The 27,276-nt window shown below is 42.2% G+C and overlaps 3 protein-coding genes across 9 annotated transcripts in view; all 3 read left to right on the plus strand.

Annotated features, from left to right (window-relative positions):
- The window catches only part of LOC124027495 (receptor-type tyrosine-protein phosphatase alpha), a 74,437-nt gene extending 71,628 nt beyond the window's left edge, over window positions 1-2,809 (plus strand). For all 4 annotated transcript variants that reach the window (XM_046339912.1, XM_046339923.1, XM_046339927.1 and 1 more), the window contains exon 23: window positions 1,109-2,809. In XM_046339912.1, coding sequence (XP_046195868.1) covers window positions 1,109-1,183 — 75 coding nt within the window. In that variant the 3' untranslated portion in view covers window positions 1,184-2,809. The remainder of the gene's footprint in view (window positions 1-1,108) is intronic.
- Window positions 2,810-9,123: 6,314 nt separating this feature from the next.
- LOC124018851 (progonadoliberin-2-like) lies at window positions 9,124-11,470 on the plus strand. The gene is made up of 4 exons (XM_046334148.1): window positions 9,124-9,262; window positions 10,148-10,293; window positions 10,412-10,495; window positions 11,250-11,470. Exons 2-4 carry the CDS (start codon window positions 10,156-10,158, stop codon window positions 11,286-11,288), a joined length of 261 nt encoding a protein of 86 aa, XP_046190104.1. The 5' UTR covers window positions 9,124-9,262; window positions 10,148-10,155; the 3' UTR covers window positions 11,289-11,470.
- A 1,007-nt stretch (window positions 11,471-12,477) lies between these two features.
- On the plus strand, window positions 12,478-24,326 carry zmat1 (zinc finger matrin-type 1). 4 transcript variants are annotated; one of them, XM_046339938.1, is made up of 7 exons: window positions 12,478-12,628; window positions 15,020-15,189; window positions 15,498-15,572; window positions 16,203-16,350; window positions 21,916-22,185; window positions 22,405-22,495; window positions 22,644-24,326. In XM_046339938.1, exons 1-7 carry the CDS (start codon window positions 12,487-12,489, stop codon window positions 23,659-23,661), a joined length of 1,914 nt encoding a protein of 637 aa, XP_046195894.1. In that variant the 5' UTR covers window positions 12,478-12,486; the 3' UTR covers window positions 23,662-24,326. The 4 variants fall into 4 exon arrangements, with proteins under 4 accessions (XP_046195894.1, XP_046195900.1, XP_046195905.1 ...); XM_046339944.1 differs by having other exon boundaries at window positions 15,086-15,189; XM_046339949.1 differs by having other exon boundaries at window positions 15,089-15,189.
- Window positions 24,327-27,276: the final 2,950 nt, after the last annotated feature.

The following is a 27,276-nucleotide window of genomic DNA, read 5'->3' on the forward strand; positions in this document are numbered from 1 at the left end:
TACCTACATGTACATATTATCTCGACTAACCTCTACCCCCACACATTGACTTGGTACCGGTACCCCCTGTATATAGCCTTATTTTATTGTTACTTTTTATTGCATTTTTTACTTTAGTTTATTTAGTTAATATTTTCTCTTTCTTGAACTGCATTGTTGGTTAAAGGATTGTAAGTAAGCACCGGTAAGGTTGTATTCGGCACATGTAACAAATAACATTTGATTTGAAAAGAGCAATTTTCCAATAACTATGCTTCAAATGTTGATTGCATACATTGTGATGTTTATTTTAAAAAATTGTCAGACACTCTTAACCAGAGCGATAACGACAGTTTTTTCACCTAGTCGCCTTGGGGATTCGAACCAGCGGCCTTTCGGTTACTGGCCCAACGCTCATAAGTGCTAGGCTACCTGCAATATTTTTTATTTAACTAGGCAATTCTTAATTAAAATGATGGCCTACCCCCGGCCAAACCGGATGACACTGGGCCAATCGTGCGCCGTCCTATGAGACTCCAAATCACGGCCGGTTGTGATACAGCCTGGAATCGAACCAGGATCTGTAGTGACGCCTCTAGCACTCTAGTGCCTCCTCTAGCACACCTCTAGCACTTGGGAGCCCAATAATGACACGTCATGAATGTCGCAAATGTCCAGATAAGCATGAGATTCCCTTTATTCATCCTATTCATTGAATATAGGTTGAATTATGGGCCGATACTGATATAGCGGTAAACGGCCAATATCGACCAAAAAATATAGGTTTGACTCCATTTCTACCATACCAGCTTTGTTGTCAACAACAAATGTAAACACAAACAAGATTATATGAGCTCATCAACGAGCTCTTGACTCACCTTGTCAGAAACTCACCTCTGTCCACGTTTTCTTTTTCCCCCATATTTCTTCCCTCTTTATGTGATCGCTGCCATATAAGATACTTCACAAACACAATTTTCTCTACTGTCTTTTTGGACAGCATTTAAAACACAACTTTTTCAGTGACTTAGTTTTGCAATTCCATTTGTGTGCAAATGAATTGATCTTTGTTGTGTATTTAGTAGTATCCTTTTGAATCATTATTGTGATGTTCTCCTCTCTGTTTTAGGAGCAGTACGAGTTCTGCTACAAAGTGGTCCAGGAGTATATTGATGCCTTTTCTGACTATGCCAACTTCAAGTAGGGACAGACCCACACAGGGGACGGACATCCATATACAGTCATAAAAACAAAGCAAACACACGTGTACCCGACGTAAGCAAAGAAACTGGTCACGGCTTAGATGACTGGACAGCCTGTGTGCAAGAAGGAAAATGGAAGGGAAGTCTCGTGACAGAGCAAAGTGCAGCGCTGCAGTGTACCGGAGGGAGGGAGGGAATATCAGAGATGCCTTCTTGAATATTTTGTAATATTGATCTTGTTAATACGGCCCCCTTGTCCCAATCTTGCCCCATCCAGACATCCCCCAATCATGTACATATACTTAGCCTGTCACATTTTGTTGTTTTGTTTTTAAGACCTTTTTTGCTGCAATTTTAGGGTGACATTTATAATGTATTTTATTGGTTTATATAAATATATATGAATATAAATCGGACACTTTAGAGGCTTATGTCAAAAGTTGAGAATTGAGGGAATGATGTTGGTGTTTTTTTATTTCTCTTGTCTTATGTTTTTTACGGTTCAGTGACTGAGACCTACGTGGTTGATGGCTTCATCTGATTCAGGCTGCAGCTTAAAGCTGATAGGTCGACCTCAGAGGAATAGATTTACACAGCCAATCAGAATTATTCTGTTCACACGAACGCACACACGCTACAGCTGGCCAGGAGCACATCCAGAATTGGCCACGATGGCTTTGCTAATCACATGGTCCAAACTCTTTTGACTAGTTTCCCATTGAGTTCACAGTTCACACAGCGGTCAATGAATCATGGCAGGACTAAGGGCGTAGCTAGCCACATATCTCCAACATATTGTGGCTTTGCTGTGTTTGTGTTTAAGGACCTAGGAAACGCTGTAATTTCGGAGGTCTTGCACATGCTGTGTGTAACAGTGGATTATATGTGTGTAGAATGTTTAGGGAAGTTGAAGTTTCCCATACTGAAAATAAATCAAATATCAAACGTCAAATATATTGAAATGTCAGGAGCGTGTTGAAGATGTGGCCAGCAATGCATTCAAAATAGCCTTTGCATAATAATGATGAGTATGAGGTCGATATGTTGCCACAATATAATGATTATTTCAGAATTACCCTGTATAAAACTGTTGATTTTGGGTGTATGGCCATATATCTCAACATATAGTAACCATGCAATTACTGTTTCATTTCCTATCCTTTGTTGCATCATGGAAATGAACCAATTCTTATGTATGTTTTCATATTTAATTGCTTACAGTTGGAATGGGGGAAAACATTTCCTATCTATTATTTACGTGTCATTCCATTTACTTGTTTGTAATCTATTGGGTATATTTTTTTTCTGTATAAGTTGGTTGAGAAGATGGCGTCAATGTGAAGATCCCTCTCTGTTTTTCAACTGGGGCCTGTTCAGGGTGATGAAACATTACAGAATGTTCAGATAGAAATGTATTGTGTAGAACATATATGGTTGTCATATAGAATAGAAATTGTCAGCTCTTCATTATATTTCTATCTGCACCATTTAGAACGTCTTTCTGTTTTATTGAAATAGAATTCAACTCCGATGTCACATACTGAGAATTTGTTATACTTTAATGCTGTTGCTTTGATACTCCCACCCTCAAATGGATAAATTGTTCATTTTAATGTTGAAATGTGTGACATGATGGAATGTTTGCAGTGATTTTTTTTCTCTCTTCAGAATGGCTGCCTATAAGGACAGTTTGGCTAGAAACACACGCTATGGGTTTGTGGATGAGGCCACCCTCGGGCGTACCTCAGTCTTCAGTTGAGATTGTAATGCAAGATAAATGATGTCAGTTAGCTAGCAACAAGGTTGAGGTCAATTCCATCTCTGCTTGGTCAACTCAGGAAATTACTTAAAGTTATCGGGGGGGGGGGGGTTCCTGTACGGGTTCTTTCAATGTAAATACAGTTAATTTCAGTTTGTCTACCTAGTTGGTTGAGTGCAAATGGAATTGACCCCGCCCCTGGTCCGATAGCCAATCACAGCTACTAATTGCCCTCAAAGGATTGTAATAAACAGCGTGTGCGTAAGAGATTCTCACCCACTTCGCCACAAACCCAACCACCCCACTCACTTGATATCTGCAAAGTTTGAGTGTATGAGGGGTAACTGACATGAGGTTTTAGCTGTCAATTGTGATCAGGGATTATTGGTCAATTATAAGAGCTGCCATTTTGATCCCAGTTTCTTCATTGGTCTGTGGAGTTGACAGCACAGGAGGCTGCTGATGGGAGGATGGCTCATAATAATGGCCGGAATGGAGCAAATGGAATGGCATCAAACACCTGGAAACCATGTATTAAATAGCATTCCCCCAATTCCACTCCAGCCATTCCCACGAGCCCGTCCTCCCCAATTTAGGTGCCACCAACCTCCTGTGGTTGATGTGTATGCTAGACAGCCATGAAGATCTGCCAAGCCTAGTTGATGCCAAACGCATTCTCTTATACACAGATGGCCCTATTTGTCCGGTCATAAAGGTGAACCGTTGTTTTGTCATTAGGATATAAGGAAAGCCCACAGTCTGTAGAAAAATACCTGCACAACCTATACTGTTCATGAGTTAGAATGGATTGCTTTAGCTTCTCCCTTTTCTATATTTTTATAGGTCGAAAGGAAGGAGCACAATTCAACTCCGTCGTGATTGAATCATATGGGATCAGGAAATTAGAAATAGTATCTGAAACTCTACCAAAAAAAGCACCAGTATTGACAAATTGTTGCTATCGTTGATTGTTCGAATGCTTGTACTATTTGCGCCAAAATAAAAATCCGAACCGGTGATGCAAAGGCCAGATGGGTAACATGACCCTGAGATAGTAAATGTGAGGATTCCCTCACAGCTTATTCCCTTCTGATTACAGGATTTCTGGGGGGGAAAAAAACAGATTTTAGTCTTTAAAAATATTTTGCAACCCTGATGTCAGCATTGAAGAGGCCTTTTTAAAGACTGGTTATGGCCTCTATTTCTGACTAGTTCTATTAGGTTCAACCACAGGACATAGATAGCTAGGTAGAGATCTTCAAACCGGATGTCTCACTTAGACCAGTCACTTTAAAAAATACTGTCAATGTAATTTCAGACCGTGTTCCATTCCAAAGCATCTCAAAGGCCCGTGTGTTACAATTGGTGCCATTTTATTTTCCGGATGTTTGTTTGTGTTGGATCTTAGTAATCGTCAGGGTGGGCGTTGGGGAGGAGAGCCTTTAAGTCTTCTTTTGAGCCAGAAGGTTTGCTGAATGTAATCACCTGTCCCCAACAACACTGTGCCAACCCCCAACCCTAGTGACTTAAGGCTTTACTCTAGAAAGTGCCTCACAGGTTGATATATATAGAAAATATGTTCACTGCACCTCTCCCTCAGTGAGTTGATTGAGTGTAGGTGTATAGACTCTTGGTAAACCAGTATCATCCTACAGATTAGTACATCTATTTGGCCCCTTCCCACTACTATTTTTGAGCCATTGTAGATAACTTTATCGACAGCAACTCTGTACAAAGCCCCAAAGCTGTAGCTGACCCTTGGCTTTGTAACACTGAGACCAAGATCAGGGCCTTTTATTATCCTGTTCATGTTCATAATCCACCAGCCTCCTTTCCATTTCATGCTGTAACGCCGGGTTCCATTCCAATCAAACTCCATGCTTTGTTTTGAACCAGCTTTGTCTTGGCTCCATGTCTTCATTCCATTCCACTGAAGTGCTGGACCCTTGACTATTCCTTCATTATGTCCCCTAGGCAGGTCCTCTACCTAACCTTCACCTACTATAGTGGGTAAAATACATTGCCCTGAGTTATTCCAACCACAAATCACAATGACATTGTTTACTGGTTATTACAGAGGACAGCCAGGTGCATCCGGGCCCTTGTTCCACACCCCTGCTGGCTGCCGATAGAAATGTGATGCAACATCCCAGTAATGTAATGTCCCTGTCTGAGCAACAGGGCACACCTTCCTTCAGAGATGGAGAAAGAGAGCTAGACAGAGTGGGGCTTCTTAGGGTTCAACCAGTCTCTCTGTCTCTCCCACCTCTAAACCTGTTTCTCCCAGCCTTAAACCAGTCTCTCTTGCCCACCCCTAAAACTCTCTCACCCCTAAACCTGTCTCTCTGGCGACCCCACCTCTTAAACCTCTCTCTCTCTGGCGACCCCACCTCTTAAACCTGTCTCTCTCTGGCGACCCCACCTCTTAAACCTGTCTCTCTCTTGCGACCCCACCTCTTTAACCTGTCTCTCTCTTGCGACCCCACCTCTTTAACCTGTCTCTCTCTAGCGACCCCACCTCTTAAACCTGTCTCTCTCTGGCGACCCCACCTCTTAAACCTGTCTCTCTCTGGCGACCCCACCTCTTTAACCTGTCTCTCTCTAGCGACCCGCCTCTTTAACCTGTCTCTGTCTGGCGACCCCCACCTCTTAAACCTGTCTCTCTGGCGACCCCACCTCTTAAACCTGTCTCTCTCTAGCGACCCCACCTCTTTAACCTGTCTCTCTCTGGCGACCCCACCTCTTTAACCTGTCTCTCTCTGGCGACCCCACCTCTTTAACCTGTCTCTCTCTGGCGACCCCACCTCTTAAACCTGTCTCTCTCTAGCGACCCCACCTCTTAAACCTGTCTCTCACTGGCGACCCCACCTCTTTAACCTATCTCTCTCTAGTGACCCCGCCTCTTTAACCTGTCTCTCTCTGGCGACCCCACCTCTTAAACCTGTCTCTCTCTGGCGACCCCACCTCTTTAACCTGTCTCTCTCTAGCGACCCCGCCTCTTTAACCTGTCTCTCTCTGGCGACCCCACCTCTTTAACCTGTCTCTCTCTGGCGACCCCACCTCTTAAACCTGTCTCTCTCTAGCGACCCCACCTCTTAAACCTGTCTCTCTCCTCCTGATCCTGTTTGGCTGTCCCTTGGATGTCTGTCTCTCTCTCTCTGTCTATTTCACTCTGTAGGTCTGTCTCTTTCTCTCTCTTTCTATCTTTCTTTCTTTTTTTCTTTCCTTCCTTCCCTTAATTAACTCATATTTCCTTCCTCTCTTGTTCAATTTGCCCCTTGGGCTGGATTTGTCTAATCGATAACCGTTCACTGCCCCATTCCCTTCTGTACATAATGTAGGGTTATTTATATTTAATTCCTGTCTGCTGCCTTGCTTTTTTTCTTTGCCTTTTTTAATAAAATGTACATGAGCTGTACTGGGACAATTTAGAAATGTATTAGATATTTTGTTTTTCTTGCTATTGTTTTTATTTGTTATTATTATTGTCTTAAGAAAATCCTATTTTTTATTTGCATCTGTTTTGTTTTCTAGTGTTTTATTAAAATGTTGAATATATGTATATATAATTATATATATGATAAAATGATATATAATTATATAATGCCAAATGGCCTTTCTAAGCAAGATATTGTTTAAACCTAATAAAATGCTTGAGATTTTGTGTTATTTGTTTGTTAGTTACAGCATTATCTGAGGAAATTTGCAATAGTTACAAATGTTCAGTGTTAACACCAATCCCAACATCAATACTATAATCTTCAATACTGGAATTGAACCAAGTTCTCTAACCTGCATTCTGTTCAGTAGGGCAGTCCACAGCTAAAATGTTATAATGGAAAATGGAAATCTGTGTTTTGATAAGTAACGCTACAGGCCTCTCCTTTTTAATTCCATTTCGAAACATTTTCTCCCCACTGAATACAACCCTCTTTTGATACTATTTACACTGCATGATGATGATTATGTGCCCCAATGCACATCCAGGTCATGCACTGTTATTGAGTTTGTCTGGACTGGCTTTTCAGTTAAGAGTTTAACCCTTACCCTCAATCAAATGTTTATTTTTTTATATATTTGTTTTATTTAACCTTTATTTAACTAGGCAAGTCAGTTAAGAACAAATTCTTATTCACAATGACGGCCTACCAAATGGCAAAAGGCCTCCTGCAGGGACGGGGGCTGGGATTAAAAATATAGGACAAAACACACATTACATTACACACTGCAGTAGGGGTTGTGGTGAAATGTGTGTGAAGCAATATGTTTATTTGTATTTGAACATTATAGTAGTCCATAATAGTTGAGGCTGCTGAGGGGAAGACTTCACCTAATAATGGCTGGAACAGTGTGAATGGAATGGCATCAAACACATGGAAACCATGTGTTTTATGTATTTGATACCATTCCACTAATTCCGCTCAAGCCATTACCACGAGCCCATCCTCCCCAATGAAGATTCCACCAACCTCCTGTGGTCCATAACCAGATAATACATTATCTAGAATCTACAGCTTGGAGTAAGCACTTGATTGAAGCTACTCCTGCAGAAATGGGAGGATTCTGGACCTGGAAGCAGAGTGTCATGCCCACAGGGGCAGGTGCCCCATCATATTTTTAAACAGGACAAATCTATGTTTTGATTTTGTTTCTCGCTAATACTACTAGCCACCTAGCAATTTTATGATGTTGGCTTTAGCGAGCCCAGATAGGTTCCCAATCTCCTAACCTCATAACTAGCTACCAAGCAGCCATTTCATGCTATCAAGTTAGAGTAGCTAGCTTGTCTATTTTAGCTGGAATGCCTGCTGGCAAGCAATTGCTACATGTATTGAATAAGACTTGCATTCCTTTCCATTTCTTACCCAGATTTTAGCAGAGATGCAAAGAATCATATTTCTTTTCTTTAAAAAAATAACCAGTCAGTAAGATTGACAGCTCGAGGTATGCTTAGATATGCAGAAAAATAAACATATAAGCATTATGATTATGGCTCTAGGTTGCAGGAAGAAAAACATTTCAGGTGTTAGAAAATTTCCAAAGTGACTCATGCAGCGTTCCGTCATGTCCTCCTGCTTCCTGCGCCCTCCTCGCGCTGGTAGCCCCATGTCAGTCAGCAGATTAACTAAGTCAACAGCAAGAAGACATGCTGTCAATCAACCGCCAGATAGGAACTCCGCCTATGCATTTTAAACATGAAAATGTGCCAGTCCCCAATTGATACCCCCTCACCCAAGCTAAAAGGCCTGTCAGACTGGAATTAAGAGAGATGGTGGCAGCTGGTGTGTTTGCCCGTGCTCGTGTTTGCTTGTCATCCAGTGTCCCCATGGTCAAAGTGTTCTGGCGGTCACTCGGGTGTGATGGAGGGTTTGAGACAGGCCACTGCACCACTTTAAGCAGGGGAAAATACAGAGGAAATTAGATTTTGCCTAGGTCCGTGATCCTCAACCCTGGTCTGCAGACCAACACAGGATCCTGGAATGTTGTTGACCCACAGACCCACAGATTACAGCTCTCAAGTGCTAGTTGTAGGTGTCCCTCTAAGCGGGAAGGACAACTGGTTGCCAGTCCTTGGTAAAGTAAGGACCGTAGCATGCCGGTCCCTGATATAACAAGGTTGAGAAACATTGAAGATTCAATGTGTTCAATCTTTGTTAGTTTAACGTTTTGTCAGGTTGTCTATGTGTCCTCCACAGTTCTGAAATCTCAACGCAACTGACAAAATCTGAACCAGTCCAGTTGAAATTTGTCTTTCAATACATTTTTCCATGAATGTGATGTGTGAAGAAATGTAAGAACATGAAGTGACAGAGCTGGATTCATCCAGCCACAGGATGTTTATAGTAAACCATGTCAACCTATTGATTTTGGTGGCTGGGAGCAGGGTGGCTGGGGAGTGTAATGGAAGGGGGTGGGTATTAGGTACAGACAGGATGAACATCCCAGGGGAGGTCAGGACTATTTAGAGATGATAATTGGAATTGAGTGGATCTTACGCACACCCCGCGTCCCTAAACACCTCTGAGCTGACCGCTGGGAGGGAAAGGAGCAATGAGGACGAGGTGGGGTAGGGTGAGGGAGGGAGGGAGGTGGTGGGGGGCATTTGAGGTGGGGACATAAATAGAGGAGGCTTCAGAGATATCATCAGAAAGCAGCTCTAGAACACTCATCGTCGCCTTGGGAAAGTGATTTGACACTGAGTTGCTGTATACCAACAGGTTTGAAAGTAATAGAAGTGAGCAGCGCACATAGACTGACTTGGTGGACATCAACAGTGATAACCGATTTCATACAACAAGTATTATCAGACTGAGGATCTAAGGTAAGAATTGCTATGATTTTTGCTATTGGATATCAATGGGTTAAAAAGTGAGGGCTGAGAGAATTTTTGCATTTGCTTTAGGTTTTATGCTTTCCTATGAAGTATACATTTAACCCATAGATAGCTACATGTTTTGGTTCCATTGTATGGTGAATGAATGGTGGCAGTACCAGTATATATTTTGGAATTAACAACCTAAAAGTACACTTAATATGCTCTTTATTTTCAAACCTGCCTTTCTAAGTGGAATCTTGAGAAGAAATTACTACAACAATTGCCTATGAGAAACGGATCTTTGAAACCCACTGTAAACGTACTGTCAGCTTTTTCCCTGTGTATAAATAGTATTAATATATTGTATTAAATATTTATCCTGCATAAAATTAAGTTATGAGCTGAACACAAAAAAAACTTTAAGGCATATTGCTTTTTGTTTCTCCAATTGTGCCTCCACCAATATTTGAATAATTACCCTCATTTGCCTGGCAGATCAGACGTCGCCATCACACTTCTAACACCAATGTAGCGACCATGTAGCAGTAGGTATGGCCACATGGGGATGTTCAACCCCAGTTGTCTAACCCCAAGGCAAGCATAGTCTCCCTAGGCAGTCGGTTGCCTCCCACAATGTATCCAATGCTACTGTTGCCTAGGGTCAGGTTTACGAGACTAAAGCAAGCATGCAATCCCAAGAGAATGAACTCCCTTGAGAGCTCTAGGGTCATCACAGTATTCTCCCCCTTTTCGCACTTTCTCTCGTTCCCGTGGCGTGAATTGTATAGCGATCCCCCATCCCACCCTTTCTTTCCCTGTGAAAGGTGTGCAAGCCTGACAGGTGTCTCATGCTCTCTTACCCACACCCTCCCTCTCCTTACATCTCTCCAGCTCCAGTGATGGTGAGTGTGGCTAGGCTGGTGTTGATGCTGGGGCTTCTGCTGTGTCTGGGAGCCCAGCTGTCCTCCTCCCAACACTGGTCCCATGGCTGGTACCCAGGAGGCAAGCGGGAACTGGACTCATTTACCACCTCTGAGGTGGGTCACAGTACTACAATCACAATAACTCAAATGGATATTATGCATGTGTAAAATACACAGTAGCCATTTGTGTCATCATCATTCTATTATCTATCTCTCTCTCTCTCTCGCTCAGATTTCAGAGGAGATTAAACTCTGTGAGGCAGGAGAATGCAGCTACCTGAGACCACAGCGAAGGAACATCCTTAGGAACATTCTTGTGAGTGCAGGGGCGCCCTTATGAAAAATATTGCAGCCAGAGTGCAGTATAACTGCAGAATGCAGCAAATACTACATCCAAAATAACACCGTTTTTTTTTACTGCAGTAATTTTGCAGTGTAACTGCAGTTAGAGTGCAATATAATACTGCAGTTATGCTGCATCCAAAATAACACAGTCGATGTATCAGGTGGCATTCACATAGGCCAGGGATACAGTACCTCAAATCTGAGCCTGGGAGGCCGGAATACTGCTAGTTTAATTTTCACTGATCGGCCACTCAGAGCCTGAGAGCCATGTTCCGTAGCCAACCGTTGTGGAACATTGCAGATTCTAATCCTTATTCAATGTGTCACAGAGGCATGTTTGTTGTACATAATGTATTTTTATATGAACGTTCCATAATAATGTTTCATTGTCACATACACCGGATAGGTGCAGTTAAATGTGTTGTTTTCAAGGGCATATGGACATATGTTTCACCTTAACTGCTCAGGTATTTTAACCAGTGACCTTACAGTTACTGGTCCAATGCTCTAACTAACCGCTAGGCTACCTGCCACCCTTTAATGTTGTGCCCTGCTAAATGCAGCACTGGTGTCCCAGGTCTAAATCAGTCCCTGATTAAAGGAGAAGAATAAAAGCACATAGGAGTGTATTGTATCTACATGTGTTACAAGCATGCTGCATAGAGGTGGAAATGGGGGGGGGGTATATTGCACCTGTAATTCATATGGTGTTACTCTCTTTGCAGTTGGATGCCCTGGCCAGAGAATTCGAGAAGATAAAGTAACCTTACAACTGAAGCTGACTTAAATCCTTCCTTGTCTATCTGTTTATTTCAAATTACCGCTATTCTAATCTTATGTCCTTTGATCCAATTTGATTGTTTATCAATCTTGATAATATGTCACATCCCTCCTTTACCCTTGCACCCCCTGTATTGTCCCTTTAGACTCAATTACAGATGTAGCATCATGCACATGCCATTTCCTGTAATAAAGTATCTATTTTGTTATTAATGTCTTCATCTTTGTCCTCTTCATTTAATTTGATCCAAAGAAAGAATAGGTATAGAAATATACTGAACAAAAATATAAACGTATAATGCAAAGTGTTGGTCCCATGTTTCATGAGTTGAAATACCATACATTTTCCACACGCACAAAAATGTTATTTCTCTAAAATGTTGTGCACAAATTTGTTTACATCCCTGTTAGTGAGAGTTTCTCCTTTGCCAACATAATCCATCCACCTGACAGGTGTGGCATATCATAAAGCTGATTAAACAGCGTTACACAGGTGCACCTTGTGTTTGGAAAAATAAAAGTCCACTCCAAAATGTGCCGTTTTGTTACACAACACAATGCTAGACATGTAATTGGCATGCTGAAGGTCCACCAGAGCTGTTCCCAGTAAATGTAATGTTCATATCTCCACTATTTTGAGGTGCTGAGGAGTATTTCTGTCTGTAATAAAGCCCTTTTGTGGGGAAAAACTCATCCTGATTGGCTGGGCCTGGCTCCCCGTGGATCGACCTGGCTGCCAAGTGGTTGGGGCTATGCCCTCCCAGGCCCATCCATGGCTGCACCTCCACCCAGTCATGTGAAATCCATAGACTAGGCCATAATACATTTATTTAAATTGACCGATTTCCTTATATGAACTGAATATAACTCAGTAAACATTTGGAAATTGTTGCATGTTGCCTTTATATTTTTGTTCAGATTTGAAAATACAATTGAGCAGAAAAACAAACAATACTATAAAAGGTTCTCAGTTATTATATGCAAGTTGAGCACACAGAATTCCCAACCAAGTCAAAACAAAACTTTAACTTTACAGAGAGTAAATCTTGTTATGTTTCACTATATTGGATTGGAGTGATCCATATAGCTCACATAACCGTGGTTAAATACGTAATCTTAGTTATCGTGTTCTGCTAACATGTATCGACACATTGCGCCTGCGTTGCTCAGATAGGAAGAAAGATGGAGAAGGGAAGTATCTGTGCTCCGCTGCTAGCGGAGTCAGATACTGAAAATAACATTATTTCTACTCATAACGTGGCTTCTGTATCAGATGCTGACACAGTAATAAACACTAATAATACCAATAGTTCACAGATTGAAGGTGAGTTCATTAAGAACGCGAAATTACAGCGTCTGGTGAATGGATGCCCAGTTCGTAGCAAGCTAGCTAGCAATGCTGACGTTAGCCAAGGGCGTTCTCAAAGTTAGCAAGTTAGCTAACTGTTAAATGTCGAATTAGGCACTTTTGCCTATGATAGGATCAACTTTAGCGAGCTAGTTATCCGATATGACCACTTTCTGTCGGTTAACAATCGTGTCTTTCCCATGTGAACGTCGTTTTACGCATATCCTTGTAATCACTGCCAGCTAGCTAACTATTAGCTATACGTTAGCTAATACGTATAAACACTTGACTGGGAGGCCCTAAAGTAGCTGCCATTGCATTGAAGCCAATTTGCTAGCACAATCCCCCCACTACAGTTGCTGTCACATTGGATGGGTTAGCACGAAATTATTGACTAGTTATTCAACTCCTATTCAATCAGAACCGGTGCCTGGGTTAAGAAACTAGCTATACAAGCAAGGCACATTGTTTTTGTCTTACCTGGGTCACCAGTCTTGAAATAGGGTCTTGGCTAATTTATTCAAAACTGCTGCCTAACTAGCTTAACATTGTTACAGTGTATTACCTCTTGTGAAACTTTTTGACTTGTCTAGTATTACATTCAATTCCATTATTAGGCATAGGCTATATCTCTTTACACAGTGCTCAACATGACTGTCTGGAGAGAGTATGCAATACCAATAGGTTGTCAACATCAACAAACAGTTGTTTTCAGTTCATTGCTCTACTTAATATAACTAACTTGTGCAGTAGTAAGGGACTTGTATGCCAATTCTGTCAATTCACATCAGCCATATTGAAAAGGCCCACACTCTGGTGTTCAAACCTTCTGAACATCAAGTTCAGTTCTATTTCTGCTATCTTGTTTACCATCACTAAAGGGTGCGGTTAACATTTGGTAAGTACTGTACTTTAAAGTAGTATATGTGTGTAGAAATCCAGTTTCTTTATGGAACATTTTGAAAGTAAAGGTTGTGGAAGCAATAGCCATTTTGAGTTCTAGCAATAGCACAAAGTGCATTCTCAATTGTAGATGGTTTGAAACGATAATTTATAACTCCCAAGATTCAAGTACGGGCATGCGTCAATGAACCTAGTATGTAGCCTGCCGGTGAATTATTCTCCATGGAGTCCTCCCAAAATTAGGAGAGCAAACAAGTGGGAAAGGAAACATAGTTTATTTCTAAATTAATATTACAGGGTGTAGTCAAGGTAAAATATGGGCACTTTATAATCAAGACAGATAAGTTATCAGTAACATTGAGTAGTGTTTTTAAGGCCTACTTTACGGTTTATGATTGGGGTACAGTTAAAATGATGTGTGATTAGGCAGAGGAACAGTGCATTGTCCTCACCCAAAGTCTCAGCCACATCTGAATTCAATTTTAGTCCTTCTACAGAAAGATGGTAGTGTACATGATACACCGTCTGCATGCAAGAGATTACAGTATGTGTTGCTTTCTGTTATTATATTTCAGAATGAGCCTTGACAGCATTTGGAATGATCAATTCAGTAAAAGTGATAGTAAGAGTGTTATGGCTTCAGACATCTGATACTTGGAATACATTATGTAGTGAAGTAGATAGTGTACATGTAATGAACTGAGCTTTCACCCTACACAATCGACACAGTAGGTTAGAATCAGTGATTTTCATACCAGTATATAACATTAAAGGGGCACTTTCTAACCTCACATTCTTGATCTCCAGCATCATATCAGTGTCTACATTATGTGCGAACAGTGATTTGTTTACGTTCTGTTGTCAAAAGGATCAGTAGAAAAGGTCCTAATGACCCCCAAATTAGATTACATCTTATCAATCTAATATGAATCAAAATAGTGCATTAGTGTTACTGTAGATCACATATAAACATTTAAACATCAGTGGGGAAATTCACTTGCAACAAAGACTGACATTGTTTATTGCAAGACTCAGGTTTGGCAGTCATTGGGTCGAGAAAATTGAATCTGAGTAGTGAGGTTGGTTCTTTATAGTTGTACTTCATATTGTTTTTTCCAACGAAATGGTCACATTTCCTTACTCTTACAACTTGCCCTCTCCATTTTGTCAAATGTCCAAACATTTTCTCATTCATCTGCACACGTGGACTAAGATGTTGACTTGAGGTGAAGACCTATGGTCGCTCTTAACTCAGATGCTGCTTTCAATAAGCTCAATGTTTCATAGTTATTTTATTTTTGTCTTGGTTATGTACAGTACACATGTGGGTCGATGTCCCAGATTTTCTCTTTCTCTTCATGCAATCACAACAACAGATGTACTCTATGTTTCACAGCATGGTGCAAGTATTTATCTTCTGTTTTGAGGATTTCATTTGTATTGTGTATTTTCTCTTTCATCCAGGCAGTCTTTTGTTCAGAACGTTCCCTGAACATTCAGAAATGTTAAAGGAGCGTTCCCTGTTCCCAGCAGACTTGGGAGAAAGTGACCTGAAGGGTCTCTTCACGGACAGCCACTGCCATGTGTGTGAGGCTTCTCTGCTGTTCGAGTCCCAGAGGATCGCACACTACGAGGTATGTGAGTGTGTGTCCGTCTTCCACGTCTCAACACTTGTGTTGTAATTATGATAACCAATAACATTTAAACAGTACATTCCTTTAGGTCTCAACGCACTTGACATTGTTTGGGGGTAACTCGCTCCACCCACCACCAATGTGTCTGTCTACCCACCAACCCAAGTTTAATTCAACAGATACCATCTTCCTCATCATATTTTAGTGTTTTCATTTTACGAGCTGAATGTCTTAATGTTAGCCAACTGTACAGTTTGAGCTCTGCAAAGAAGTTAGAGAAAAAAACTGATAATGCCCTCTGACTGCAGGGAAAGAAGCATGCTCAGAAAGTGAGAATCTACGTGCAGACCAAGAAAGATGAGAAACGAAGTAAAGACTTCCAGGTAAGACTTTGATGGAACAGATGCCTGGACAAAATGTTATTTGCATTTTATTTTTTTTTATTTAACTAGGCAAGTCATGTGTGTGTGTGTGTAAATCCAGCTTCTGTAGCAATTGTATGAACCCAATCCCGATGAAATCAAAATTAGACACTGTGTTGACGTTCCAACCATCAGAAGGGGAAAGGGGGGGATACCTAGTCTGTTGTACAACTGAATGCCTTCAACTGAAATGTGTCTTCCGCATTTAACCCAACCCCTCTGAGTCAGAGAGGTGCGGAGGGCTGCCTTAATCAACATCCGTCAGAAGGGGCGTCTTCGGCGCCCGGGGAACAGTGGGTTAACTGGCTTGCTCAAGGGCAGAACGACAGACTTTTACCTTGTCAGCTCGGGGATTTGATCCAGCAACCTTTGGTTACTTGCCCAACGCTCTAAATACTAGGCTACCTGCAGTGAATGCCATGATCACATCCCTAAAGTGTTGTTGTAATGGGTCCCACATGGTCCAATGCATTCCAACCCGATCCAGGTGAAATCAATAAGCTTCTAGAGAGCATTAACCTCTGAAAGGTTGTAGACTATCATGTTATTGTTACCGTTATGCGTGTGGGTGTCTGATGTTGTGTTGAGCAGAGAGGAATCACTATGGACAAGGACCGCTTCTGTGAGCTGTGCAGCATGGTGTTCAGTTCTCCGGTAGTGGCCCGCTCCCACTACGACGGCAAGGTCCATGCCAAGAACCTGAGAAAACAGGCCCTCTATCCCACCACCCAGCCAGCAGGTTAGTACGGTCTATATCACACTGTCTAATAGATAGGTTAGTACAGCCTATATCACACTGTCTAATAGATAGGTTAGTACAGCCTATATCACACTGTCTAATAGATAGGTTAGTACAGCCTATATCACACTGTAATATACAGGTTAGTACGGTCTATATCACACTGTCTAATAGATAGGTTAGTACAGCCTATATCACACTGTCTAATAGATAGGTTAGTACAGCCTATATCACACTGTAATATACAGGTTAGTACGGTCTATATCACACTGTCTAATAGATAGGTTAGTACAGCCTATATCACACTGTAATATATAGGTTAGTACAGCCTATATCACACTGTCTAATAGATAGGTTAGTACAGCCAATATCACACTGTAATAGACAGGTTAGTACTGCCTATTTCCCTCTGTCTAATAGACAGGTTAGTACTGCCTATATCACACTGTCTAATACACAGGTTAGTACTGCCTATATCACACTGTCTAATAGACAGGTTAGTACAGCCTATATCACACTGTCTAATACACAGGTTAGTACAGCCTATATCACTGTCTAATACACAGGTTAGTACTAATAGATAGGTTAGTACAGCCAATATCACACCTATATCACTGTCTGTCTAATAATAGACAGGTTAGTACAGCCTATATCACTGTCTAATACACAGGTTAGTACTGCCTATATCACTGTCTAATACACAGGTTAGTACTGCCTATATCACTGTCTAATACACAGGTTAGTACTGCCTATATCACACTGTCTAATACACAGGTTAGTACAGCCTATATCACACTGTCTAATAGCCAGGTTAGTACAGCCTATATCACACTGTCTAATAGACAGGTTAGTACAGCCTATATCACACTGTCTAATAGCCAGGTTAGTACAGCCTATATCACACTGTCTAATAGACAGGTTAGTACAGCCTATATCACACTGTCTAATAGACAGGTTAGTACAGCCTATATCACACTGTCTAATAGACAGGTTAGTACAGCCTATATCACACTGTAATAGACAGGTTAGTACAGCCTAATCACACTGTCTAATAGGCAAGTTAGCACAGCCTATATCACACTGTCTAATAGACAGGTTAGTACAGCCTATATCACTGTCTAATACACAGGTTAGTACTGCCTATATCACTGTCTAATACACAGGTTAGTACTGCCTATATCACTGTCTAATACACAGGTTAGTACTGCCTATATCACACTGTCTAATACACAGGTTAGTACAGCCTATATCACACTGTCTAATAGCCAGGTTAGTACAGCCTATATCACACTGTCTAATAGACAGGTTAGTACAGCCTATATCACACTGTCTAATACACAGGTTAGTACAGCCTATATCACACTGTCTAATAGCCAGGTTAGTACAGCCTATATCACACTGTAATAGACAGGTTAGTACTGCCTATTTCCCTCTGTCTAATAGACAGGTTAGTACTGCCTATATCACACTGTCTAATAGACAGGTTAGTACTGCCTGTATCACACTGTCTAATAGAAATGCTAGTACTGCCTATATCACACTGTCTAATAGACAGGTTAGTACAGCCTATATCACTCTGTCTAATAGACACGCTAGTACTGCCTATTTCACACTGTCTAATAGATAGGTTAGCACAGACTATATCACTCTGTCTAATAGACAGGTTAGGACAGCCTATATCACACTGTAATATATAGGTTAGTACAGCCTAATCACACTGTCTAATAGGCAAGTTAGCACAGCCTATATCACACTGTCTAATAGACAGATTAGTACAGCCTATATCACTCTATCTAATAGACAGGTTAGTAATGCCTATATCACTTTGTCTAATAGACAGGTTAGTACAGCCTATATCATTCTGTCTAATAGACAGGTTAGTTCTGTCTAATAGACAGGTTAGTACAGCCTGTGGCGAAATCTGCTCCGAGCCTTCACCGTGCGCTGCCACTTTAAGAGGGCATGAGCAGTAAGGAATGAGGAAATAAAGAGAGCTCGTTCAGCTCTTTGGGGATGAGCTCTTGGGAGGAGCGACAGTTTGATTGTGTGTGCTGCAGAAGTTTTGTTTGTTTTCAGCGTTTGTAGTTTATAAAGTATTTAACTCAATCATCGGTGTGATCGCTTTAGATCGTGGTTGTTTTTGTTTGGGACCACGCCCGTTATGGATTGCATGGATTAGTAGCAACATTGTTGCGAAGCTTTAACAAACAAACCAACAAACCATCGGACAGTCAGACACCGGCAGGCCTGAAGACCACAGCTAAGATTGATCTTTTTCTCTCTCTTTCTCTTCCCTCTCATTCCAGTGCTTTACCCTGCAACAGACTCTCTATTTGTTAAATGCACTGCCTATTGAAGTTCATTAGAGCTGGACTATTATTTCCCTGCCAGAAGTATTTGGATGGACATTTTAGTTGGTTACTTGCATGTTGTATATTATGTGAACTGTATTGAGGTGGGGTGTACTAATGACATGTGGCCGAGAAGACTGTGGACATTTTTAAGGCCTTTGTTGTGTCGATGAACACCCCCCACATTCATACCCTCTGCACTCATCCACTAGAAAATAATACAGATTATTGCAAATCCTATGTTGATGACTGGGTTCGTTCTTGTATGAAGTTGCTGTTGAATCAAGCCTACCACTGTTGTGTCGTCCGCAAACTTTGTGATTGAGTTGGAGGCGTGCGTGGCCACGCAGTCGTGGGTGAACAGGGAGTACAGGAGAGGGCTCAGAACGCACCCTTGTGGGGCCCCCGTGTTGAGGAATAACCGGGAAGGAGATGTTGTTGCCTACCCTCACCACCATGAGTGGCCATCTTGGAGTTTTTAAAACTTATCGAAGACTACAAGAGGTGGTTTACTGGCCAGGCATGTGGGTTGATACCCGGAAGTTTGTACAGCAATGTGAAGTCTGCCAGAAATACAAACCAGACATTGGCAGACCTGCCGGGAAAATGCAGCAGACCGTGGTGAACCATCCAAATGAAATGTTGGGAATTGACCTCATGGGACCTTTTCCTCCCAGCCGGGGGACACGGAATGAATTTTTATTGGTGGTAGTGGACTACTACACACACTGGGTGGAGTTGTTTCCCCTCCGCAAAGCTACTGCATCAGCCATTGCTCTAATTTTGCGAAGGGAGGTTTTTACCAGATTTGGAATTCCAGACCAAATCCTCTCTGACCGAGGTCCGCAGTTCATATCAGGAATCTACAAAGAGCTCTGTACATACTGGGGTGTAATTGCCAAGTTGACCACAGCCTATCATCCTCAGACCAACCTGACCGAGAGGGTAAACCGAACCCTGAAGGGGATGATTGCTTCATTCGTGGGGGATCAGCACACAAGGTGGGATCAGCATCTCCCTGAATTTCGTTTTGCACTGAACTCTGCCGTGCAGGAGACTTCTGGGGTCACTCCCGCCGAACTCCACCTGGGAAGACCACTAAAAGGTCCGATGGACAGGGTCTTGCAAAGTTTGAATGTTTCACCTGACTGCCCAGCATTTTATGCCGTACAACACCACCACACCTTGCTAGCCAGAGTGGAGGCCAGCAAAACCAAAGCCAAACAACGACAGCTGAGAAACTATGACAAACATAGACGAGATGTGTGTTTTCCACCCCAGTCTCGTGTCTGGGTACGTTCACATCATCTGTCAAAGGCGTCTAAGAAGTTCACTGCCAAGCTAGCTTCGAGATGGAAAGGTCCATACTGTGTAGTGCAGCAGTTGGGACCAGTGAACTACTTGGTCTGTTTGGAGGACACTGGGGAAGATGTCAGGACAGTGCATGTTGTTGACCTAAAGCCCTGCTACCCTACGGCAGAAGAGCTGGATCGCAGGCAAAAGCGACACCTGCAGGACCTCTTCGTGGAGGACTCTGATGAGGAGGACTTTCCTGGTTTTTGTGTAGCAGGAACATGAACCTGTCAAAGCCTGCATCCTCTCTGTTTCTACAGGCATTGTTTTTTCATGGGGGGAGGAGTGTGGCGAAATCTGCTCGGAGCCTTCACCGTGCGCTGCCACTTTAAGAGGGCATGAGCAGTAAGGAATGAGCAGTAAGGAATGAGGAAATAAAGAGAGCTCATTCAGCTCTTTGGGGAGGAGCTCTTGGGAGGAGCGACAGTTTGATTGTGTGTGCTGCAGAAGTTTTGTTTGTTTTCAGCGTTTGTAGTTTATAAAGTATTTAACTCAATCATCGGTGTGATCGCTTTAGATCGTGGTTAGTACTGCCTATATCACACTCTTTCTCTTCCCTCTCATTCCAGTGCTTTACCCTGCAACAGACTCTATTTGTTAAATGCACTGCCTATTGAAGTTCATTAGAGCTGGACTATTATTTCCCTGCCAGAAGTATTTGGATGGACATTTTAGTAGGTTACTTGCAAGTTGTATATTATGTGAACTGTATTGAGGTGGGGTGTACTAATGACATGTGGCCGAGAAGACTGTGGACATTTTTAAGGCCTTTGTTGTGTCGATGAACACCCCCCACATTCATACCCTCTGCACTCATCCACTAGAAAATAATACAGATTATTGCAAATCCTATGTTGATGACTGGGTTCGTTCTTGTATGAAGTTGCTGTTGAATTGCTCTGCCATTATTAGTATTAGTATTATTGTATGAGGTATTCGTGTTTGGGTTACCCCTGTGCTGTGATGTGGGTTTTATATGGTGTGTATTCTCTTTTCTCTCCACTGGCTATCTGGTAAACAGGCTACACTCTAGGCAGTATCTTCTGCTGATGTGTGTGGGTCTGGTAGTGGTACTCTCTCTATTCTACTCTTTTCCTTTCGGCAGGGTTAATACCTGCCTGGCGCCCGAACAAAATCTTTCTTTACCCCTCTCTTAATAAATACCGCTACAAGCCTATATCACTCTGTCTAATAGACAGGTTAGTACAGCCTATATCATTCTGTCTAATAGACATGTTAGTACAGCCTATATCACTCTGTCTAATAGGCAAGTTAGTACAGCCTATATCATTCTGTCTAATAGACAGGTTAGTTCTGTCTAATAGACAGGTTAGTCCAGCCTATATCACTCTGTCTAATAGACAGGTTAGTTCTGTCTAATAGACAGGTTAGTCCAGCCTATATCACTCTGTCTAATAGACAGGTTAGTACAACCTATATCATTCTGTCTAATAGACAGGTTAGTTCTGTCTAATAGACAGGTTAGTCCAGCCTATATCACTCTGTCTAATAGACAGGTTAGTACAGCCTATATCATTCTGTCTAATAGACAGGTTAGTACAGCCTATATCACCTTGTCTAATAGACAGGTTAGTACAGCCTATATCATTCTATCTAATAGACAGGTTAGTAATGCCTATATCATTCTGTCTAATAGACTGGTATGTACTGCCTCTATCACACTGTTTAATAGACTGGTAAGTTATGCCTAATAGACAGGTAAATACTGCTTATATGACTGTAGTTTGTTCATTGTTCAAGTTTATTTCACTCTGCCTAATAGGCAGGTTAGTACAATTAATCTAATACTATTATAGTCAGTGGTTAAAACTGAACCCACACATCTCTCTTTCGCTATCAGACACTCTCCCTCAAAGGGGCCTCGGGTTGGCCATACCAGGCTCACTCCAGGCCTCTGGCATTGACCAGGGAATGGTCGAGGAGGGGGGGAAGGGACCCCAGAACACCTCAGAGACTGTGGACCTGAGTGACCCTAACAAGCACTGCCGCCTGTGTGCTGCCTCCTTCAACAACCCCCACATGGCCCAGCAGCACTATGCCGGCCGCAAGCACCAGAGGAACCACTCCCGCCAGCAGCTGCTCAAAGACCTGGGAGAGGACCCTGCACAAGGTACCCATGCCCTACGCTGTCTGTCTCTCTGTCTGTCTGTGGTAATAGACTGGTCAGTGAAATGGGTGGAAAGGAAAGCATGGCTGGAGAGGAAAGGAAGTAATTGGCCAAGGTTTTTAATCCCTCAAATAGCTCCATCTTCTCCCAAAATGCAAAAACAAGGTTTCTGTCTCCTCTGAGGAGTAATTATAATATTCTGTCCACTATTCCTGTTTGCAGCCAACTCCTTCACATGTCCGGTGTGTAACATTAATCTTGACTCTGTGGAGATGTACCACGCTCACATGCAAGGAAACAAGCACCAGATCAAGTAAGAGGACAGCCACATTCATTTTGACCTCATACATTTCATGAAGAACACACTTTGTTCCCCCAAAACAGATCATTTTCACTAAGTTCCCAGCTCTGCACTATGGCAAAGTATGTAACCCTTTGGCTCTCACCCTGTGTCCCATCAGAGAGAAGAAGGTTGTTGACCTATGCAAGTCTCAGAAGAAGGTGTATGATTCGTTCGCAGATGAATTGGCCGACTACATCCACGTGCAGAAGGCCCGTGGTATAGCCCCAAAAACCAGCTTCGGGGCTACCGGGGAAGAGGAGGAGGAAGAGGGAGAAGGAGAAGCGAACCTCAGCAAGGTTGACGCCCAAAATAAAACCACCTTGGGCCTTCCTCTTTCTTCCCGCCCTCCTCTTCCTCTCAACTCTCTTCCTCTGCATCCTGCTGCTGCCTTTTATCCTCCTCCACTTTGGTGCCCGCCCTATCAGGCTCCTCCCACTCACTTTGGGTTCAAGGGAGGCACCTATGAGCAAACGGCCTGGGGCCACACTTTCCCTCAGCCCTTCCCCCCAGGATCTGCTCCGGCAGGCTTTATTGGCTGGCCTAAAGCCAGGGGGAGGGACAATGAATGTTCAAGCTCGTCCTCTTCCTACACAAGCTCCTCCTCTTCCTACAGCAGCAGCAGTGACAGCAGTGACAGCAGTGACTACAGGCACAGAGAGAGGAAGAGGAGGAAGAGGAAGATGAGGAAGGAGAGAGGGAGGAGGGCGAGAGAGGAGGACTCAGAGGAGAGGAAGAGGAGGAGGAGAGGGAAGAGTCTAAGAGATGATGACACAGAAGGGAGAAGAGGAAGAGAGCATGACGAAGAAGCGGAGGAAGAGAGTAAGAGGAAGAGAAAAAGACTGCACTATAGTAGCAGGAGTCACAGGGAGGGACACAGGGCAAAGAAACGCCGGGAAGAGGATGAAGAAAAAGAAGGAAGGAAGGAGGAGAAAGAAGAGAGTACAGAGGAAAGGGTGGGAAGAGGAGAGGAGAAGGAGGTGCATATTCAGGCTGAGATTCAGGAAGAGATAGAAGAGAGGGAGCAGGCCAAAGAGACCAAGGCCAAACACAGGAAAGACAAGAAGAAGACCAAGGAGAAAGTGGACACCAGGACAGAGGAAGAAAAGCTATGGGATGAGTCCATCATAGGCTTGTGATGCAGAGAACCTCCTGGAACCCACCATCTGAGGGCTAAAGCCAGGAACATACTCAATGCAAATATGTCTAGTGACATGATAAAAAGTATACAGTTGGTGAACATGAACAAAAGCAACCAAGTTCTACGTGCTTCCCGAACTTTGTTAAGCAACGTAGGCTCACGTGAAGACGTGTTACCGATCCATTTGGCATCACAATTTGCAGCAAACAAGCTCCCATGTTCTTGTTTTTTTTATGTTCACCAACTGTCAGCTCTTGATGACGTCTTAACGCGTTAAGTATGTTCCAAGTTTTACAGCTGTCAAGCCGGACATTACAGACGTCAACAACGACAACAACATTGGCTTATGACGACTGACGTTACACAGTCATGACACAAGCAGTAGTGTAGTAATGCTAGCTGGCTAGCCATATGCTTAGTGTAAAATAAGGGTTTGTGTCATGAATGTAATATAGTTTATTCACATCAGCTGCCATGACTGTTTATTACGTCTGCTATAACGTGCTTCTGGCAGCGAGATGATGGGTGTACAAAAAATATGTCATGTTGTCGGCAACCTCGACACGCAACTCTATTTTACATCCATTTTGAAGTAACAGCACACTTCACGGTGCAAAATAATATAATGTTGCAATGACATTAAAGGCCCAGTGCAGTCAAAAATGTGATTTCCTGTGTTTTATATAAGGTTACAAAGGGAGGGTATATTACTAGAAACTTTTTAAGTTTACTTTTTAAATACCATAGTTTTGGTACTGTATCTTTCAAGGGTTTTATGTAACCTGTCACAAAACATCTAGTGGCCCATTTTGGAACTTCAGATTATCACAGGTGTCTGTAATCATCTCTGGCCCTCTGTGTGGCCTTAACACATGTCAAATATATTAAATAATTAAATACAATTTAAAAATAGACTGACAAACCATTAAAACATTATCCTACATATAAACATATAAACCAATTTAGTTAAAACTGTTGAGTTTTTACTCTGAGAATTAGAACCATCTTGGTGATGGGGCAGTATTTTCATGTCCGTATGAAATACTGCCCAAATTCAACTGCCTGCTACTCATCCCTAGAAGATAAGATATGCATATTACTAGTAGATTTCAATTTGGACTGTTTGAATCGTGTCTGTGAGTATAACAGAATTTATGTAGCAGGCGAAACCCCAAGGAAAAAACATTCCGATTTTTTTGTTTTTTTGAGGTCACTCTATTCAATGGGTTTTCATTAGGAATCCAGATTTCTAAGGGACATTCTTGCAGTTCCTACAGCTTCCACTGGATGTCACCAGTCTTTAGAAATTGGTTGAGGTTGTTCCTTTGTGTAATGAAGAAGTAGCCATGTTCAAAACGAGGGTTACTTCAAGTGTACTGTTAGATAGAGGCACGTGACCAGAAAGGTAGCGTCAGTTTGTTTTCTTCCTGTATTGAACACAGATCATTCCGTCTTCAATTTGATCAATTATTTACTTTTAAAAATACCTAAAGTAGTATTACAAAAGTAGTTTGAAATGTTTTGGCAAAGTTTACAGGTAACTTTTGAGATATTTTGTAGTCACGTTGCGCAAGTTGGAACCGGTGTTTTTCTGGATCAAACGCACAAAAATAAATGGACATTTTGGATATATATCGACGGAATTAATTGAACAAAAGGACCATGTGTGATGTTTATGGGACATATTGGAGTACCAACAGAAGAAGTTCGTCAAAGGTAAGGCATGAATTATATTTTTATTTCTGCGTTTGTGTCGCGCCTGCAGGGTTGAAATATGGTTCTCTCTCTGTTTACTATGGTGCTATCCTCAGATAATGGCATCGTTTGCTTTTGACGAAAAGCCTTTTTGAAATCTGACATGTTGGCTGGATTCACAACACGTGTAGCTTTAATTTGGTATCTTACATGTGTGATTTCATGAAAGTTTGATTTTTATAGTAATTTATTTGAATTTGGCTCTGCATTTTCTCTGGCTTTTGGCCAGGTGGGACACTAGCGTCCCACATATCCCAGAGAGGTTTTAAACTAAGTTTATTCTTCCCAAAGGGTCAATACAGCTACATTAGACAAAAACATGTTTACAATAGTTGTATATGTACCCCACTTTGGGTGGAGTCTCCTCCTCACTAAACATTGTATCTTTATTGGTAGGCAGGAAACTAAGTGATACGGGTAATAAACTTTTCTTCTCCCTTAACGTGACCTGACCTGTCCTCGACCCCCTTCATCACTAATCCATGGCTCTCTTCCCCCATATCAATGCCTGCCACATGTGATCGCTTTCCCTACACTCAGTACATTCCAAGCTTAACCCCCCATATACCTTCTTCCTACAGATAACCATTAAGCTCTGGTGTAGCCCCTCGGCTATGGCACCCCTCAGATCCAAACCTATCAGTCCCCCCTTTTTGAACACCTGATATCATACTGTTCAACGTTACATACACTTGGAAAATACTTAATGGACAAACAATGATAATAATATATAAACACAAAATTAACCTAAACATGATTAACATTCACCATGAGGTTTACAAACTCCGAGACTTATGGCCTCTGTTCTATGATCACACCACACACAATCTTATTTACATTTCTCATAGAACACTGATATTATGTCCGCTGGAGCCGTTGACTCCTTTCATTTCACCTTTCTCCTTCTGGTTCCTAAGAGAGTGATAGCACAAGACTTGAAAAGCAACGAGAAACACAAAACATAACAGTATTAACAATGTGGTAAGCTATGCATAATTATATATGCATGAAAACCCAAAGTTTGATAACATGACAATTCCCACTCTATTCACGTTACTATGCCTTCAGGACACTTTTCTGCTGAGTTTGTTAAAAATGGAAGCCCTAAAAAGCCTCCTCATGCTTGTGCCCAGTTCCCCGTCAGACCACAGGATCCAAGAGGTGTTCCCAAGCCATGGCATTATCACTTTGCTCCACATCTCCTTCTTTGTAACCTGATAGGCACGTCACCTGATAAGCAAGTGCATATCCCTAATCAACGCTACATACTCATGAGGTAACCCAGCACTGTATAGACTTTCACATCAATGACTCCAAAATGTTTAGAGCACAATTACCCCAACATCTATCCTTTCATATGATGTATTAAACAATAAAGCAGCTAACCCAACCCAACTATGGTGGTTAAAGTAGCTCCTAGACCCAACCCATCTGCATGTCTACAGTGGAATCTAGTCTTCCTTTCACCCTTTAGCTCTGCTTCCTCTGTCATGGCGTCTTCAAGCTCACCCATTATGCAGCTGGACCTCACTTCACGTGAGAACTGTGAACCCACCAAGGAGAGACATGACGATCTTTACCTCTGAAGGTGCTGTAAGGAGTACTGTGTGTGGACCAGACCATCGCTGTCCCAACACCCCGGCCTGGTGTATCTGGATGTACACTCAATCTCCAGAATTCAGCCCGTGCCCTCAGTTATCTCCTGCTCCTCATGTGCTGCTTCTACCTGGGTATATACACACTGCAACGCATGGGTCATTTCCTGACAACAGTACAACAAAAACTCCCAGTATGGCCAGATTACTAATTTGTGACGTGAATAACAGCCCCTTGTACTCCCATCGGTCTCCCAATTACC

Source organism: Oncorhynchus gorbuscha, linkage group LG03, assembly GCF_021184085.1.
Source record: "Oncorhynchus gorbuscha isolate QuinsamMale2020 ecotype Even-year linkage group LG03, OgorEven_v1.0, whole genome shotgun sequence".
Taxonomy (NCBI): Eukaryota; Metazoa; Chordata; class Actinopteri; order Salmoniformes; family Salmonidae; genus Oncorhynchus; species Oncorhynchus gorbuscha.

Coding starts and splice junctions, on each gene's coding strand:
- zmat1 (XM_046339938.1), top strand. CDS start 12,487: ATGGAGAAGGGAAGTATCTGTGCTCCGCTGCTAGCGGAGTCAGATACT. Junction 15,573..16,202: donor AACGAAGTAAAGACTTCCAG/GTAAGACTTTGA, acceptor TGTGTTGAGCAG/AGAGGAATCACTATGGACAA. Junction 22,186..22,404: donor GGGAGAGGACCCTGCACAAG/GTACCCATGCCC, acceptor TCCTGTTTGCAG/CCAACTCCTTCACATGTCCG.
- LOC124018851 (XM_046334148.1), top strand. CDS start 10,156: ATGGTGAGTGTGGCTAGGCTGGTGTTGATGCTGGGGCTTCTGCTGTGT. Junction 10,294..10,411: donor ACTCATTTACCACCTCTGAG/GTGGGTCACAGT, acceptor TCTCTCGCTCAG/ATTTCAGAGGAGATTAAACT. Junction 10,496..11,249: donor ACATCCTTAGGAACATTCTT/GTGAGTGCAGGG, acceptor CTCTCTTTGCAG/TTGGATGCCCTGGCCAGAGA.